The following is a 17,298-nucleotide window of genomic DNA, read 5'->3' on the forward strand; positions in this document are numbered from 1 at the left end:
TGTGTTTGGTAAAGTATATTTAGTTTAGTTTAAAAAAAAAATTCTACTCCAAAACTTGCATATTAGAATTATAGGAGTTATTTAGCTATTGAAATCTGAGCTATTAAAATCTAATTTGAACTAATTTCCTTAATAAGATGAACTGACTGAATTTATGCTTTTATTCACATTTAAACATTCATCAGCAAACATAAACAGAAGCTCAACCGAACAAACCGAACCGAACTCAGGATTAGTTTTCCGATCTCTTTATGAACTTTTTGAAGCGTCAAAGTGGTAGTTGCGTAGGCTGTCAATGGAGGGACAGAAAGCTCTCAGATTTCATCAAAAATATCTTCATTTGTGTTCTGAAGATGAAAGCCTTGCTATTTGGAACGACATGAGGATGAGTAATGCATGACAGAATTTTCATTTTTGGGTGAACTATCCCTTTAAGAGCATCACCTACCATTATATAATGCTAAACAGAATATCATTTGTTATTCAACAGGCATATAATTTGACTCATATACTTGTTATACTCGTATAACAATATACTTACTAGATTACAATCTTAACATAAATGATTGGTTTAGTAGTGGTTTGTTTATGTGATTTCATCTGTTTTATTACTCAAGCTTTTAAAGACTTCTGGTGGTTTTAAGGCATTATGTTGATAGTTCTGCATGGTATCTGGCTCTATTAGTGTCATAATTATGTAATTTACACAGTTGGCTGATCTCAGTACTAAACAACCCATAGCGATCCTCCTAGATTGATCTGTGATGGTAAAGCTAGACAGGTATTTATCTCCATCTACTGGTCGGGCACAGTAATACTCTCTGCTCACATGTACAATTAATGCAAAATAAATAAATCATTTTTACAATATTGTTTGTAAAATATGCATAACCAATACAGCTTTTCTTAATCGCAATATAGATTATAATAACTAAGATGAAAGCAAAGAAACAAACAATAACATATCCCCTCAACCCTTCTAAACCAGGAGCATCTAAAATCTAATTCATATCTTCATTTATATCTTCTCTGACAGATTGTATTATTCTAAAGATCTCCTGTATATGTCTGAACTTCCTAACTCTTCTCCTCGGTTTCCCGCACAGCATGTAGAGGAAAATGGCGCACGCGGTCAGGCCAAGCATCACCTTCAAGACCCCGCAGAGCCACAGGTCTCTCTCCTGCTTCTTCAGAAGAGTGAGGTCGTGCTGGAGGTCCAGAGGTGAGACACAAACCAGGTGGCTGTCTTGCATCATCTTGCACACAACACCAGTCAAGCTGTCAGAATGCATAATTTTGATTAAAAAAAAATATATTTTTCAGATGTTCAAGCTGTCATAGCAGCATCAAACAAGGCCAGCAGAGCAAAAAGTTTTTTAAAAATGTGATTATAAATCGGATAGTTCTGGTCCTTGATTCTGATTGGCCGTTGTAAATTACTCTACATTCACCTGTGAAAACAAATATTTTTATGGACTAACCGTTTTATAAAAGCAAGGTTTATAGTGATTTTAGAACAGCTAAAGGGGGAACCTTGAACTATATTTAAACTAGCCTACTGTTCAAAAGTTTGGGATTGGTATGATTTTTTGAAAGGAGTCTCTTATTTTCACAAAGGCTGCATTTATTTGATACAAATAAAAATATATAGTAAAAACAGTAATATTATTACCATGTAAAATAACTGTTTTCTATTTTAATATATTTTAAAATGTATTTTATTCCTGTTATCAAAGCTGAATTTTCAGCATCATTACTCCAGTGTCACATGATCCTTCAGAAATCATTCTAATATGATGATTTGCTGCTGTTGAAAACAGTTGTGCTGATTAATATTTTTGTGGAAACCATGATTCATTTTTTTTTCAAGATTATTTGATGAATAGAAGATTCAAAAGAACAGCATTTATTTAAAACAAAAAAGATGAATAATAGGATTAATTTCATTCAAAAAAGATCTCTAACTTTTGAATGGGAGTGTATATTAATTATTTTGCACAGAAAGGCATTTTATTTTAAAAAGATAATTACAGTAATTAATCATTTCTTTCCAAAAAAAATCTTTTGAACAATAGTGTCACTACTAGTATTTTCAAACCAGTGTTATTATCATTATATTTTCAAATCTTCTCATATTTACTTTAACTTTTCCATTACATGAGAGTGATACATAACTGTTACATTTTAGTGATGGTTTGTTTTGCATAAAGGAAGTCAGTGACTTCCCTTATTATTGTTAATGACTTCCTTTATTTTGATTGGTGGGTGACAAAAATATGTATTGCAAACAAAAATCTTACTGTGGATCCTATAGATCTATTCACACAGAGTGAAAAAGCTATTACATTTTTTAATAGGTGAATTTATCTTTTTTGGTATTCTGCAGAAAACAACTTTCTTTTATCTCACAATTCTGAATTTTTATCTCACGACTTTATAACACGCAATTGCGACTTCATATCACACAATTCTGACTTTATAATTATTTGAGTTTATGTCACGCAATTCTGAAGAAAAAAAAGTCAGAATTGTGAGATAAAAAGTAGAAATTACCTTTTTAAATTTTTATTGTGTGGTGGAAACAAGCTTCGATAGAAGAGTAAACAATCTCAACAATTTGCATCACGCTTGATATGAACAGTTTGAGTGTGAAAAAACCAGTATATATACACACACACACACGTATAAGTTTAACTGAATCCATACCCTTCCATGTACCATATAGGCTACTCATAATATTAATAATTTTATAATTATATAGCACTTTATTTTAAAGTCCCCATGTACATACTATGTACTTATTACAGTAAATTACAATAACTGTGTAATAACTAGGTACTAATCCTGATCCTTCTCCTAAACCTAACCCATGTAGTTACCTTATATTATCCTGTACTTAGGCATAAGTACACTGGAACCTTAGGCAAGTACACTGTAAGTACACGTACTGTAAAATAAAGTGCAACCCATAATTTTAATATTAATGTGCATATACAAATTTCAAATATTTACCAGATGCTGTCTGTTGCGTGATTCAGCACCCTCTTCTCTTTCAGGACCCTGTTGCAGTTGTCGACAAAAGGGCTGTTCAAGGTTTCCGTAACTTTCTGCAAAACACACGGAAACTGTACAAGTACAAATTTCATGGAAACGTGCAGAAGTTGTTGAGACGGCATCTGGTGAGGCTTATCCGCTCCCTGTGCTGGACAAAATGACTGTTTTCTTCATAAGGTAACACCTCAGACGTGCTCTCTCTCCATCCACGATAATCAATAACTATAAATAACAGAAAACAACAAGGTGGTGTAATTTAAAAGCAGGATGATGACAGAATGTGTTTAGGCTGGAAGACTAGACTGGTTACACTAAAATGTGTTTAGGCTGGAAGTGTTTGGAAAAACTGATATACAAAAGGATGCAAATTACAGTTAGTTCAGAGACCAGGTAGTCAGATAAATATCACCTGCAAGCTACTGCTCCTCCCCTTTCCATTTGTTTTTGCCAATGTAGCCAATGTGGTGGTTAAAAATCTGTTTGAACATTAAAAAAACTGTTTAATAAGCTTCCACCTTCATTTTGCCCTTTCCAGTTCAATTAGAAAACACATATAGTTACAATATATAATTATAAATACTTAGTGGTTTAATTCTGTTTGACTTTACAGACTAGTGTTAGACTTTTAGTACTTCATCATGGCCTTCTAAAGTTAAACTAGTATATATTCATTTCCTGTTGTGTAAAGTAATGTCACTCTCACACATACACAACTGGTACGTGGCAGTAAACATCAACAATTGGCAAATTTAGATCACACAGACTGATCCACTACAGAAAAAAAATCTTTATTTATTCTTTATATCATTATAATATTATTTGTTAATTAAGTATAGCTAATATTAAACCATACTGAAGAACAAAGGAAGAACAAACTGATTAGGTTCAACAAATTCCCATTTAATAAATCAGATTAAAGCTTTAAATCTCCCGCCGCCCTATTCTTACAAAAACAATTAAAATGAAAAGTAAAAATTATGATAGGACACCACAAAACTGGCATCCAACTAACATGTCTTAAAGAGAGCATGTCAATATTGAACCCCAAAATGAAACTTTATTTTACATAAAGAAAATGAATTTTAGGACCATTAGGTATTGTAACATTTTCATGACTAAGCACAAACCTTATATACTTGCAAAGTATAAGTGTTAAGTAAAAAAAAAAAAAAAAACGTTTACCTTATTTAATACAAAATGTATTATAGTATTTTTTACTGTAATCAAAAAATACTATATTACATGTGGAAGAAATTGGAGGAATACAGTAATAAGAAATGAATGTGAACCAAAAAATATTCACAATGCAAAAAAAAGCGCTTTTATTCTTTTTTTTTTTTTTATAGAAGAAACCGTCTTTATAAATTTTCTTTTGTTTTAAATTTTGGTTGAAATACAACAGCACTGAATTTCAGTTCACACAGGCACAAGTGATGATTACAGTTGCCAACAGTGCGATCAAATCAACAGAATACAAAAACCAACTCAAACTGGAAGAATATTTTTTAATGCAGAGTATTTGGATTATGGCTGATATTACATGGCAAGAAATGCTCTGCTCACATCCAAAAACCTGCCCTCAAAGTCACTCATATGCATATTCACAATAAGGCCTCTAGCTGTTATACAGAGGGACAACCCTGTCTATTTTAGCCCTGCATATGGGGCACTTCTTAGGTTCGGGGAGGGCCCTATAGCATTCCTCACAGGTACACACATGACCGCACTCTAGAAACACGCAGGAGCGCTCGTGACTCAGGCATATTGTGCATGTAGTCGGAGACACATCACCCTCCGCCAGGTCGAGCTCCTCTAAACGTCTGCTCTGCCACTTTCTGTACTCGTCCAGTACGCTGCGCTCTTTCCTCCGCTCCTTACGCAGCACGTACTGTCGCCACAGCAGGTAGAAGAGCGTGGCACAGGCAGTCAAGCCAAACAGCACCGTCAAGACCCTCCAGAGCCGCAGGTAACCCTCTTGCTTACTCAGGAGCGTGTCGTAGTCCAGGCGGCTGAGGAAGTACCGCAGGCCCTGCTTAGGGGGTTGAAGACGAACCAGGTTGTTGTCCAGCACCAGCTCCCCTACGCCAGTCACGCTGGCACCCAGACGGAGCATTTCTTCCGTCTCCTGGATGCCCTGCGGCCGCTCGCCGCTGATGAAGTGACCGATGACGTTGGTCAGAGACTGCTGGGAGGGGTGGAAGTTCTCATAGGTGGTCTCCAGATCCAGTTCAGCTGCATCGAGCGGGCGGACCACTCGCACTGTGGTGGGAATGGTGTCATCGTGCGGGGCCAGGTCAAAGGGCACGGTGTTGGTGCGTTGGTGGATGAGCTTTTCACAATCATTCCTAAAAGAAAGATGTATTGGCACAGTGAATTAAATAAAGATATCATTTTAAAAGATCAAATAATTTTTTTTTTTATAAATATATATTATTTTAATAAAAAAATAAATATTATTTTTAAATTTAAATTATAAATATAAATAAATACATATATATAAAAGTTAAATATTTGTAATGTTTAGAATATAAAAAACTACTACAATTATAGATTATTAATATTATTGTTATATTAAACAATAAATAACAAATATTTAAAGTAGTACCTAAATATTTAAAAAAATATTGAGGTAAATTTTTAGATTGAAATAAATTATGATATATAATTATTAAAAACTAAATTTTATAAGTATTATTTTAATGTTAAAACAATACATATTTAAACTATAATCTAAATATTGACAAACATGTATGTAAAAATAAATACGTACAATTTAAATAGTTTAATTAATAAAAACTAAATATTACTATACACATTATTTTAATATTAAAACAATAAATAAATATTTAAAGTAGTACTACCTAAATATTTTTAAAAAGTATGGAGGTAAATTTTGAGATTGAAATAAATTATGATATATAATTATTAAAAACTACATTTTATAAGTATTATTTTAATGTTAAAACAATACATATTTAAACTATAATCTAAATATTGACAAACACGTATGTAAATATAAATACGTACAATTGAAATAGTGTAATTATTATAAACTAAATATTACTATACACATTATTTTAATATTAAAACAATAAAATAATATACATTTAAAGTATTACCTAAATATTAGAAAAATATGTAGGTATAATTAATTGTTTAAAGTATACTTAAAGTACAATGATTAAAAACAAAATATCATTATACATATTTTATATTAAGAACTAAAATTATAAAAACAAAATGCTGATAGTGTAATTGCCAATATATCATAGTGTACAGATTATATAATAGTATCAATGGACAGTTTTACACATTCAGAACAAGTACCACAGATGTGTTGTGCGATTCCACACCATCTTCTTCTCCTTTAGGGTCAACCTCTCGATGACTCCTTTACAGTTGTCCACAAACTGGCTGTTCAAGGTCTCCTTCACGGAGCGCACAACACCTATAGACGCATGAATAAAACACTAGAACATCACAGCACACTAGAACATTTTCCAGCATGTCTTTGTTTTAGTGGGTCAATAATTATTGTACGGTTTGACCAACAGTAACACTGGATTAATCTCAGAAGGCATACCTTCAATAACTGCATAAGGAACACATTTCCCTGGTGCTTCATTGAGGATGGTGAAAAGGTCTGGATTTAATGACATCTTCTTGGCCTCCTGTTACACAGGTCAGGTTTAACCATGATCTACTTCTTCAAGTGGTGGTGTTATTAAAAGAAATACACCAGGGTTGTTTTCTTACCCTTAATCTAGCCACATGGCTCGATTTCTTCTTGTATATGGTGTACAAGACGGCAGTCAGAGCCGAACTAGTGGCCAGCAACACAATCTGTGCTGTGGAGGGTCTGCCACTGGCATCCATCCTTCAATCTACAGACCAGCTGAGTATAAAAAACACAATGAACAACAGCTCACAATACAGCTCTAGTCTACATACTAAACATCGACGATTAAGCTGCAATGGACAAGACCAACTTTCTCCAAGTCGACCCATTCCTAGCTTATGAACTAGGGATTCTTCAAAAGGGTTAAACCTTTTTATTTACAGTTTAAATAAATGTATTGTATCATAAAAAAATTAAATAAACAATATTAAGTCTTACTTTACAGTATTTTTTCCACAGATATTATAAGTAGCTTTTATAAAAACAAAACGGCTATGAAATTAGCCTGACCTGCTAGCAATGCCTTCCGATAACAGCAAATAAATATGCGCTCTGAAAGCGCAAATCCTTAATTTTATCATTTTAGAATCTTTAGCGGTATTTGTAGTTGAAAAGGGCACCGTTCAAGTTTAGTGTTCAACAGAACAAACATGCAACAAAGAAAAGGGTTATTTGACTACCTTTACTAAAGCTGTGCTGCTGTTGTACAGTACAACTCGCTGTCAGCTCAGTCCCCTTCAAAATAAAAGCCTTTTCTGATAAGTTGACTTTTAAAATACGATATAAAAATATATTTAAAATATTAACCCATGCAGGGCCGTGCACAGACCTTTTGAGGGGCATGTGTTGAAACTGAAAAATAGCACCCCTCCCTGTTTTTTTTATATATATATTAAGATTATTTAGTAAGCCTACATAAAAGAAAGAAATGGTCACATCTTCATGACAAATTCAATAATACAAAATAATAGTCTCAAAAGCTTTAAATGTATTCACTATTAATAACAAACATAATAATAATAATATAGATAATATAGATATACAGGGTTTCAGGGATAAAGCCCTAAAAAAAACATGTTTTGCAACATTTACACACGTGAAGATGAGCGAAGAATATAGAATACTATAGATAAAAAAATTAGCTAGATAGCGAATACGTGCATATTAACAGCCTTGAATTAACCATAATTTAATATTATTTCCATGACATGATTAATTGTTAATAAATTAAGGATCACTCAGTCGCTTTGTGTAAGTTCCAGTATGAAACACTGGTTTGTTGTAGCTATATGGGCGCTCAGTTTTTCCTTTTGTAAAATACATTTAGCCAAAATCTAATTTTATAAAAGATGAAATGCTACTGTATGCACTTGGCTATTTAAGTGTAGGGTATTGGCTATGACTAGATGGGAAATGCTAGAACTCTCTCTCAGGTCCCACAACAAGATCTTTGTTTACCCTTGCAAAACTTCATTCAGCTGCTGTCTGGTTCTTCAGTTCATGAACTTCAGTTCACTCAGTCAAGATAGAGGGGGCGGAGTTATCAGGTTTACTGACAGTTTGAGGATCGATTTACACAAGCTCTTTTTAAGAACTTTCATTGGCTAAATATTTGTAAAACAGACAGACAGACAGACAGACAGATGCAAAGGGTGACCAATAGCATTGATTTTTTTTTAAGAAAAAAAAAAAACACCACCAAAAAAAAAAAGGGCACTTCGGAATGTAAGGGCTATAAGAGCATGTGCTCTGCGCAGGTTGAGCCCTACCTGTGTCTGAACCCATGCAATCAATGCTATTAAATAGCTAAAGATCTACACCATAATACTCAGAAGAACATTTTATAAAAATAAAATAAATAAAACCAAATCTATATATTTTTAAAATAAATTCCAAAGACGTGCAGAAAATACCAAATCCAATTGGAATATTGTAGTGAGTTATTTCTCGAGCCATATATGGGTGTTTTATATATATATATATATATATATATATATATATATATATATATATATATAATGTCATTTTCTGGTTTTATAATGGAAATTTTCATAAAAAATAAACAGTCTAGATCTGGAGAATTTTGGAATTTGACTCGAATTATATATTTACAAGTAAAGGTGCAAAAACAAGTTCGACCAATGTGAATGCGAGAGACTCAATCTTCCAGCTACTACAAGCGGTAAAGATAAAGGTAAATTAAATTAAATTGACATTTTAATAGCTCAAAATGTTTTGTAAACTTATATGTGAAGCTATTTCAGTCTAGACTTGATAATACAAAGTGTAAACTCATACAATAAATGTAAGTACGATCAGGGAATTTAATTAGCTTAAAAGCTTGTTACTGTATGTTTATTTTGGGGGAAATAATAAGACATGTCATGATTCTGCCCTCATCTGAGAGACTTTTTTTTTTTTTTAAACAACATGGTGATTTTTATATTTTGTTGTTGCTTCCAAAAGTTTGGTAGTAGTTTATTATTTGTTATGATTGTTTTTTTTTCTCTCTCTATCCAGACATCAGTGTTGGTTCGTCAGTAATTTTTTTTGTTTAAATATTAAAGGGACAGTTCACCCAAAAATGAAAATTCTGTCATTATTTATTCACCCTTATGTTTTTATTGTTACAAACCTGTATTCTTTCTTTATTTTGAAGATATTTTGAAGAATGTTGGTGACCAACCAAACAGTTGACGGGCCCCATTGTCTTCCATAGTATTATTCCCCATACTATTCTTCAAAATATCTTCTTCTGTTTTCACCAGAAGAAAAAAATTCATTCAGAACAACCTTTGGAACAACCTGAGGGTGAGTAAATGATGACAGAATTGTTTTGGGTGAACTATCCCTTTAACTGTGTTCTGCTTGCCTTTGATGACACTGCAAACCTGGCTGTATTACTGCAGATGTCAGTGTTGAGTCATGCTCGGAGAAAGCCCAGACAAATAACTAATATTCATATTCTCCCTATCAACAATGGACCATTGAGTTATTGCAAACATGTAATTCAGTCTTCTGAAAGAAACAGCATGACTGCATCATTAATAAACTGCAAGACCTTTGCCAAAAGTCAACAGCATGAAGCTCTATGTGAATTTGCATTACAAAAACTGACAGCCACAGAGATTCAGTAAATAACTATTCATCAGAGTTACATACTGGATGATCCATTCATAAAGAACTCTCAATCTCATCTCCAGCACCACACATGCACAGTTCGCTCTTATTCTCACTAATTCATGGGATAAAAACCCAGCAGCTCTTGTTGATGAAAAGCCTATTTGAATATTAATAAACTTTTCACCAAGGAAGATTATAATGATGTCCCACAGGGTGTAAAACAGGCTCTATATAGTTCATTAAACTTAAGACAGATGATTTAATGATGACAGTTAAAAGCGGCTTGATGATTGATGAGCTGTGCACAATAGAAATGGTAAATAAATGAGAATTTTTGTTTTGCTCTAGAATGCTTACAACTGCTTGCAATGAAAAAATTAGCGAGCTGATGGGATGATTTTTGTGTAAGATCACCTGCAGAATATGATAACAGAAAAACTTAGGCTAACTTTTAAGTGTTCGTACTTGTAACTCATTACAAGTAACTTGAGTACGTAATCAGATTACTTTTTCAAGTAGCTGACTAGTAAAGTAATGCATTACTTTTTCAATTTACAACAGAATATCTAAGTTACTTTTTCAAATAAGTAATGCTAGTTACTTTTTCACATTTAATGACTGACAGCTCTCCTGTCCTCATGTTGAGAGAAATAAAGTGAGGAGGTGTTGTGTTCACTGTGTGTGTGTGTGTGTGTGTGTGTGTGTGTGTGTGTGTTGTGTGTGTGTGTGTGTGTGTGTGTGTGTGCTGTGTGTGTGTGTGTGCTGTGTGAATATGATGGTTATTTTAGTTCTAGACTAAATGTGAACATGCATTTACTCATCTCACTTGAAGAAAAACATTCAGTATTCCTCAAAATGATTAAAAACAGTGAAATGCAATCTCAGAATTTTATGCAAAACTTTTATAATTAACTATATTAAATTACATAAATATACTTGATGTATTTAATCTCACTTTATCAACCAATGCCTTTGCTGATGACCTTCAATAATCTAATTCAACCATTGCTTTAAGCAAAAATTACTTTAGATTAGATTTAAAAAATAAGAGTGTTGAACTTCCTTCTGCTGAATCCTATTGTTCTTTAAAGTCCACATGAAATCAAAATTGACCATATTTACTTTGTTTGCCTAAATTGATCGGTTTGTGGTCTCTGCATTGGAGGACCTTCCCTGATGACGTAGGTTTGACGGCTTGGTTTGGGAAACGCTTAACCACTCCCCTCAAACCGTTAGTCTGCTATGAGCAGAGATGGAGAGGAGGAGCGCTAGAGTAAAACCCTGCCCTCTGTTCAATATTCCGTTTCACTGGGAAATACGTCACAACACTGGAGAAAAGTCGTTTGCAACTTCCGGTTCACGCGGACTTTAATCCAGAATACAGAAGCTGAAAGGTTTGTTTGAGCGGCGCCCTCTACTGTACAGGCAAAAATATGCATTTCCTTCAGCCTGAAGATTATTCACTTCACTTTTGGTGTGAAAGGGCCTTAACATTTGGCAAAAATATAACTTTTTTTGTTGTTATTAAAAAACAAACAAACAAGCAAGCCCAGCCCAAGTGAGAAAAAGTAACGCAAAAGTAATGTAATGCATTACTTTTAATAAAAAGTAACTAATGCAATTAGTTACTTTTTTGGGAGTAATTCAATATTGTAATGCATTACTTTTAAAAGTAACTTTCCCCAACACTGGGAGCATGTATATTAAATGTGACATCCAATTTGATTTTACACACAGAAATAGTAATTTTTATAGATTAGATTAATTGAATTATATGAAGGAGGTGAAGTTATCTCATCTTTTCATAGATTTTCAAGTATAAAATTTACATTAGAGATTTATTAATATTTGTATTTATTTGTTTTTCAGATATCTACACTTTTAATCTTAATCGGCTGCTGGTGATTGAATATCAGTTTTATTGGCACCATTAGGAGGGGTTTTAGAGAAAATCACCCAACTCTTATAATCACAGGTAAAGTAATTTTTTTAACATGTTGTTTGGATATTTACAAAACTTTTTAAATAATAGCCATTTGTTTTGAAGTGATAAATGTGTAGCTTAACAGTGAGACAAAGCCCAAAGATCAAAAAGTACATTTTTAAACATTTAGATTGCAAGAATTATTATTATTATTAATAATAAAAACAACAACATTAATAAATATTATAATGCTGATTATGTTTTTATTGTTGTAGTCTAATGATCATTTAGTTATTGAGTTAAAAAAGAAAAGCATAAGTCAATCTCTTATTTACAATCAGTTATCTTCAACATGAATGGAGTCTCTATATACCCTGTGGTGAAAATCCAGCTTTTAAATGTTGTTTGTATGCTTTAAGACAAACCATGTGCAAATTCATAAGTCAAAACCATTTCTCTTTAAAACTGCAGTGAACCAAAGACAGTCTCAAAAACACGGTTTGAAATCGCTGGTGTTTCTGACGTCACAAACTACCTTGATCCTAACCAATCAGATCAACGTGTGACCGTCAACAAGTGGATCTCTGAGCTGGTGAGTGAGTGGAGGCGGGGCTCATTTGCATTTTCATAGAACTGTGTATACTAAATGAGGCAAGGGTGTAGTTACATTCAAGGTATTTTAAGATAAAGTTTTTTTCAAGGAAAAAATGATTGACTACAAGGGGACTTTCAGTGGTTCGGATGAATTATTGCAGTAGTTTGATGGGTTTATGGGTTTGCGTTATGAACAAACATCAAATAATCTTTGAGGAATATCATCCCAGTGTTGTGCAAGAATTATAAATATAGCATTTGAGAGGAGAGGTCTAAAATACAGTAGAGTGAGTTTGTCAGGCCATTCAGAGACCTTTAATAAGTTCCTCAGAAACACCAATCACTTAATCAAGAGGGGTTGTTCACCTGACAGAAAGTGATGTGTTGTTCAGTGATGGCTGACTAATGCGATCATCAAGCAGAAGCGAGAAACATGGGAGAAATGTCCTTTCCACAACAACAGCTGACTCACCAGAGCTCCCGCCTCAGGCCTCAGCTTTAACATTACTCACCTTGTTGAGGGAACGAGCAAACTGTTTGTGTAGTTTGTCGTTCCTTACCCCTGAAGAGACTCAGACAAGAGAAACACAGTGCCCACTCAAGCATGGATTAGAAAAAGTGTAGACAGATGGGCAGGCGGGCAACAAACGGGAAGTGCTGGATACCAGATGTGTCTGCATTTGTGCCGTATGAGCGCATAGATGAAGGTGTGCAGGGATGCTGATGTACTGTACATCTCACACACTCCTGCTTTAAACTAAAATTACAGAATGTTTCCAGATTGACCGTATTTACATGATGATTGTAAACAGGACATTTGTCCGGAGGGGAAATGGTAATGGAAAAAATCTGGGACGTAGGAGGGAAAAAAAATATTTCAATGTTTTTTTGCGTTATCTCTGAAAAGTTTTGCTCACCATTGTGTTTGTTTGTCAAAAATAAAAGGTTTCTCTCGGAAAAAAAGTACAAAAAGCTGTCACTGTGGCGGTACCTTTTGAACACTTTTGAAGGGTACTGTCCCAGTGAGAGCTTTTGTACCTTTTTTTCTGAGAGAAACAGTGTGCTGTTTCAATCAATAGAAATACAATAAAAATATTGTTAAGTCTTGCACTACAGCACAAAATCTGTATCTGTACCCACACTAAATAATGAAAAACATCTGCACTGTAATGCATCATGACCAAGTTTCTTAGAAATCAGACATGATTAACTGTCAAAACTATGTAGAAAATGAGTAGTAGAGAATTTTAGCATTTTATACTTTATGCATTCTTTGTCCTGCATTGTCACCCAAAAACTGAATGACGACCAACATCCATCATCGGTACTTAAAGTTTTGCCATTTATCGTGAGCCATGATGTGATTGGAGAGCCTCCTCAAAGGATGAATAATGATTCTTTTTGGCACCGGCCGGCATCACTGTAATGCTAATTTCCGCTCTCTACAAACTTCAGCAGAGAGCCTCATTTGCATTCGTAGCCTTACATAATGAATATGCAAAAAAGGCTGAATCAGGCCAACTTCTTGGACATTTTGTATCATAATACGCAACGCTGTTTAGTATTTGTTTTTCATTTAAGTTCCAATGTACTGCTGATGGAGAGGAAGTTAGGGGGCAGAAATTATGCTGCATTATGCATCATCAAAACAGCTGAATTCAGTCAAACATTGCATTAAGATATGGTCTATGGTCTCCATTAGACCATTGCAGCAAACCATACATAAAATAATGAATCAAAAACTAAGGCCACTTAGTTGGGCTGCTCAACCAAGTCTAATTTATCACATTTTCATTTATTTGCAATGTAGCCATGTAATATATCTCTTACATAACACCTCTTAGACATTTCATGAGCTTAGAATTATAAGGTTCTATCCATTAAGTGTTTATTAATGCCTGTGTGGTGTTATTTTTGTAAAAAAATATTTTGTTAGTAGTTATTAATAAAATAAAAAGGTTCCATCTCTCCATTGCCAGCTGGGATGTAAAAACTTTGATGCTCAATATCTCAGAACTACCCTAAACGGAGATAGAACCATAATTCTAAGCTCACGATTTCATAATGAAACGGCAATTCCATGGAGAAAAGAACAAGTGAATCATAAATGATACAACCCTCTGCGGCTGCTTTATATTCGTTGAGTACGTCTTTGTTTAGTTGCAGGTATTGCTCGGCTCTTGGCGCTGGCTCCAGTTTCTAGAGGAGAGTGTTCACTCTTATCAGGCCAGCTCATTCTTTACAGCGAGCAGTCCACAGACCTTGTGTTCAGCCATAAATCACACATCTATGAGATCGAACCCTTTTCCCCTTCGTTCTGCCTAAAGCCTTTGGTACATGACACTGTATTGGCTTATTAAGGACAGCAGACGCTGATTTGATTAGATGGCTGCTGTCTGTGGGGAACAATTTAACAAAAATGGCCTGTCAGTTTAGTGTTCTGTAGAAACAAAATGAGGAGACGTGTGTTTATGCTGATTTGCACTGCATCCAAAATCGAATACTTCCCTACTACATAATATGCGAAAAACAGTACACCAAAAGAGTAGTGTGTCTGAATGGTATTGGAAAAACATGAGGGGAAAAGTCCCAGAATGACCTGCTACTTCCACCGAGATTCTGAAGTGCGCATTTGATGGACACTTTACTATCTCACGGGAGGGAATTTATGAATGGAAAGTGAAGCGACGCAACTGACACTGGTTGGTCACGTGACAGTTACAACATGGCGGATGTAGTACGTCCGAATTTCATTCATACTGTCACATACTGCTCCTAGACTTGGGGTGAAGATCCAAATGCAGCTTTATTGGTGCAATCCAAAAATCTTAATCCATGTAACAGACAGGGTGTCAAAACCAAGACAAACAATGACAAGACCATAAACCATGACAAGGGAACCAAGAGAGAGTGCTCAGAAATACAGTAGCAAGACTTCGCGAAGATTGAGAGGAAGACACAGGGCTTATATACACAGACATTAACAAGCTAATGACACACAGGTGGGTGTAAGCACACAATAATGAGTCCAGGCAAAGGTTTATGGGAAATGTAGTTCATGATGGAATGGCAAAGGACTTGAGAGGAGGACTTTCTGGTGGCTATCACTCCAGCTGGCAGGCGTGACAAATACCACCCATATGCATACTATATAGAGAACATACTTTTTTTTAACTTAATTAGTGCAGCTCTATTGCTAATGCCATTTCATTTCCCTTGTGGCATGCAAAATGATTCGGTTTAATTTAACTATTTATTTACTAGTTATTGTTGGATGAGTTACGTGTTTAATACTTAAGGTTAGAGATTTGAACAAACCCCTAACCATATGTTTGAGCAATAGTGAAGGCGATGCTTGCCTTAGAAAACACTATTAAAACAAAGAAGCAGAAGAAATTGGTCTAGAAAGGGTGACTGGATTGATTTTTTTTTTGTGGAGAGGACATGTGAGGAAATGGCTCATGATAAACGATGTCCTGCAAAGGAGCCAAAAAGAAGTTACAGTTTCAGTGCTCACAGAATAAAACAGTGGTGCATTCAGCACTGAGCAGCATTTCTCTCGGCTCCAATCACGAGGGCAACGGCGCAATAATGCCTGTGTGCGATTTTCCCCTGTTGGCACAGATGAAGAAATCTAATGAGCACAGGAGACAAATGTTCCTCCTCATTTCTCAGTGAAATGGATGCCTGTATCGCTGTTGATTGTCGGGCACAGCACAAACAGTCCCAATTCTCCAACGAAATTAAACAAGATAATTAGTGTTTAACCCTACTGTACTTTGAAGGAAACCTGCAATGGTTTATCGCTCTGATGAAAATATAATTGCTCTTTTATGTATTGGTGAAAAATGTATGGGTCATTTGACCCCAAAATTAAAGGGAAAAATTAAGAAAATATAACTGTTCAAGAACTTGAAAGGTTTAAGAAACGGCTCATAAAAGTCATTAATCAGTCATTAGGCTTCACAATTTAAAATATATTTAATTATTTAATTACTAAGTATTAAAAAACTATTTTTCTTGCATTACTGTAAATGAGAAAGATTTTTTTTTGCATTATGGTAATTGGAAATAAAATATTTCAGTTAATCAAATTGTGGATTAAATTAACTATAGCTAATAATGTTATAATGTAACAAATCTAAATGGTCCTCATACGTTTTTTTGATCCTGGACCTTTTTTTATTATTATTTTTTTTTTATCATGATTCTCCCACGATTCTGAATAGACAACTAATCAAAATAACATGCAATTTACTAGAGGTTCTGACAAAATTTTATTTGCTGCAGTCTGTTAAATATTAATTAGATATTAATAGGTAATAAGAATTAATTTCTCTTTTTTAACTCACTTTTAAATATTTGACTATTTAACTGACTCACTCGTAAATAGTTCACTTGTTTCATTAGTGTATAAATTATTTTTAATGATTTAAAGATTTTTTTAATGAATGATTCAATGACAAATACATTTTTAACAGTTACTTATCGACACCTACTGGTGCAACGATATAATTGATACTACTGTATCTTTATTTGAAGTAACAAGTTACTTTCAAAAGGTGATTTAGCCTACTCTAACTTGATCACTACCACCGACATTAGTGTTTATATCCGAACTATATACTGGGATCATTTGAATTATTATAACACTGAAATAATGAAACTGTGTGGTTGAAAAGTTTGTGAAGCTGTTTCATACCTATACATGACAACTGCTTTCAACGCAGATTTGAATGTTCGTTATGATCGTACTTGTCAAAAAGTTTAGACATAGCCAAATTGTTGTCATAGGAATAAGATCGCGTGGGTGTTTGAATCGAGATCACAATCTTTTAACGAATAGTCGTGCCGCTCTACTGCACATATTCTTTACTGTTTTCAAAGTTGGAATTTGCTTCCGAACAGACACAAGTCTCCTTAC

The 17,298-nt window shown here is 34.2% G+C and overlaps 1 protein-coding gene across 2 annotated transcripts; it reads right to left on the reverse strand.

Moving 5' to 3' along the window:
- Positions 1-3,935: 3,935 nt before the first annotated feature.
- mul1 (mitochondrial E3 ubiquitin protein ligase 1) lies at positions 3,936-7,476 on the reverse strand. 2 transcript variants are annotated; one of them, XM_081386024.1, is made up of 5 exons: positions 7,414-7,476; positions 6,811-6,949; positions 6,638-6,725; positions 6,382-6,502; positions 3,936-5,399 (listed from the first exon to the last, which is right to left on the reverse strand). In XM_081386024.1, the coding sequence occupies exons 2-5, from the start codon at positions 6,928-6,930 to the stop codon at positions 4,670-4,672; spliced, it is 1,059 nt and encodes a 352-aa protein (XP_081242150.1). In that variant the 5' UTR covers positions 6,931-6,949; positions 7,414-7,476; the 3' UTR covers positions 3,936-4,669. The 2 variants fall into 2 exon arrangements, with proteins under 2 accessions (XP_081242150.1, XP_081242151.1); XM_081386025.1 differs by having other exon boundaries at positions 7,244-7,472.
- Positions 7,477-17,298: the final 9,822 nt, after the last annotated feature.

This window comes from Scardinius erythrophthalmus (assembly GCF_964197995.2).
Source record: "Scardinius erythrophthalmus genome assembly, chromosome: 15".
Lineage (NCBI taxonomy): Eukaryota > Metazoa > Chordata > Actinopteri > Cypriniformes > Leuciscidae > Scardinius > Scardinius erythrophthalmus.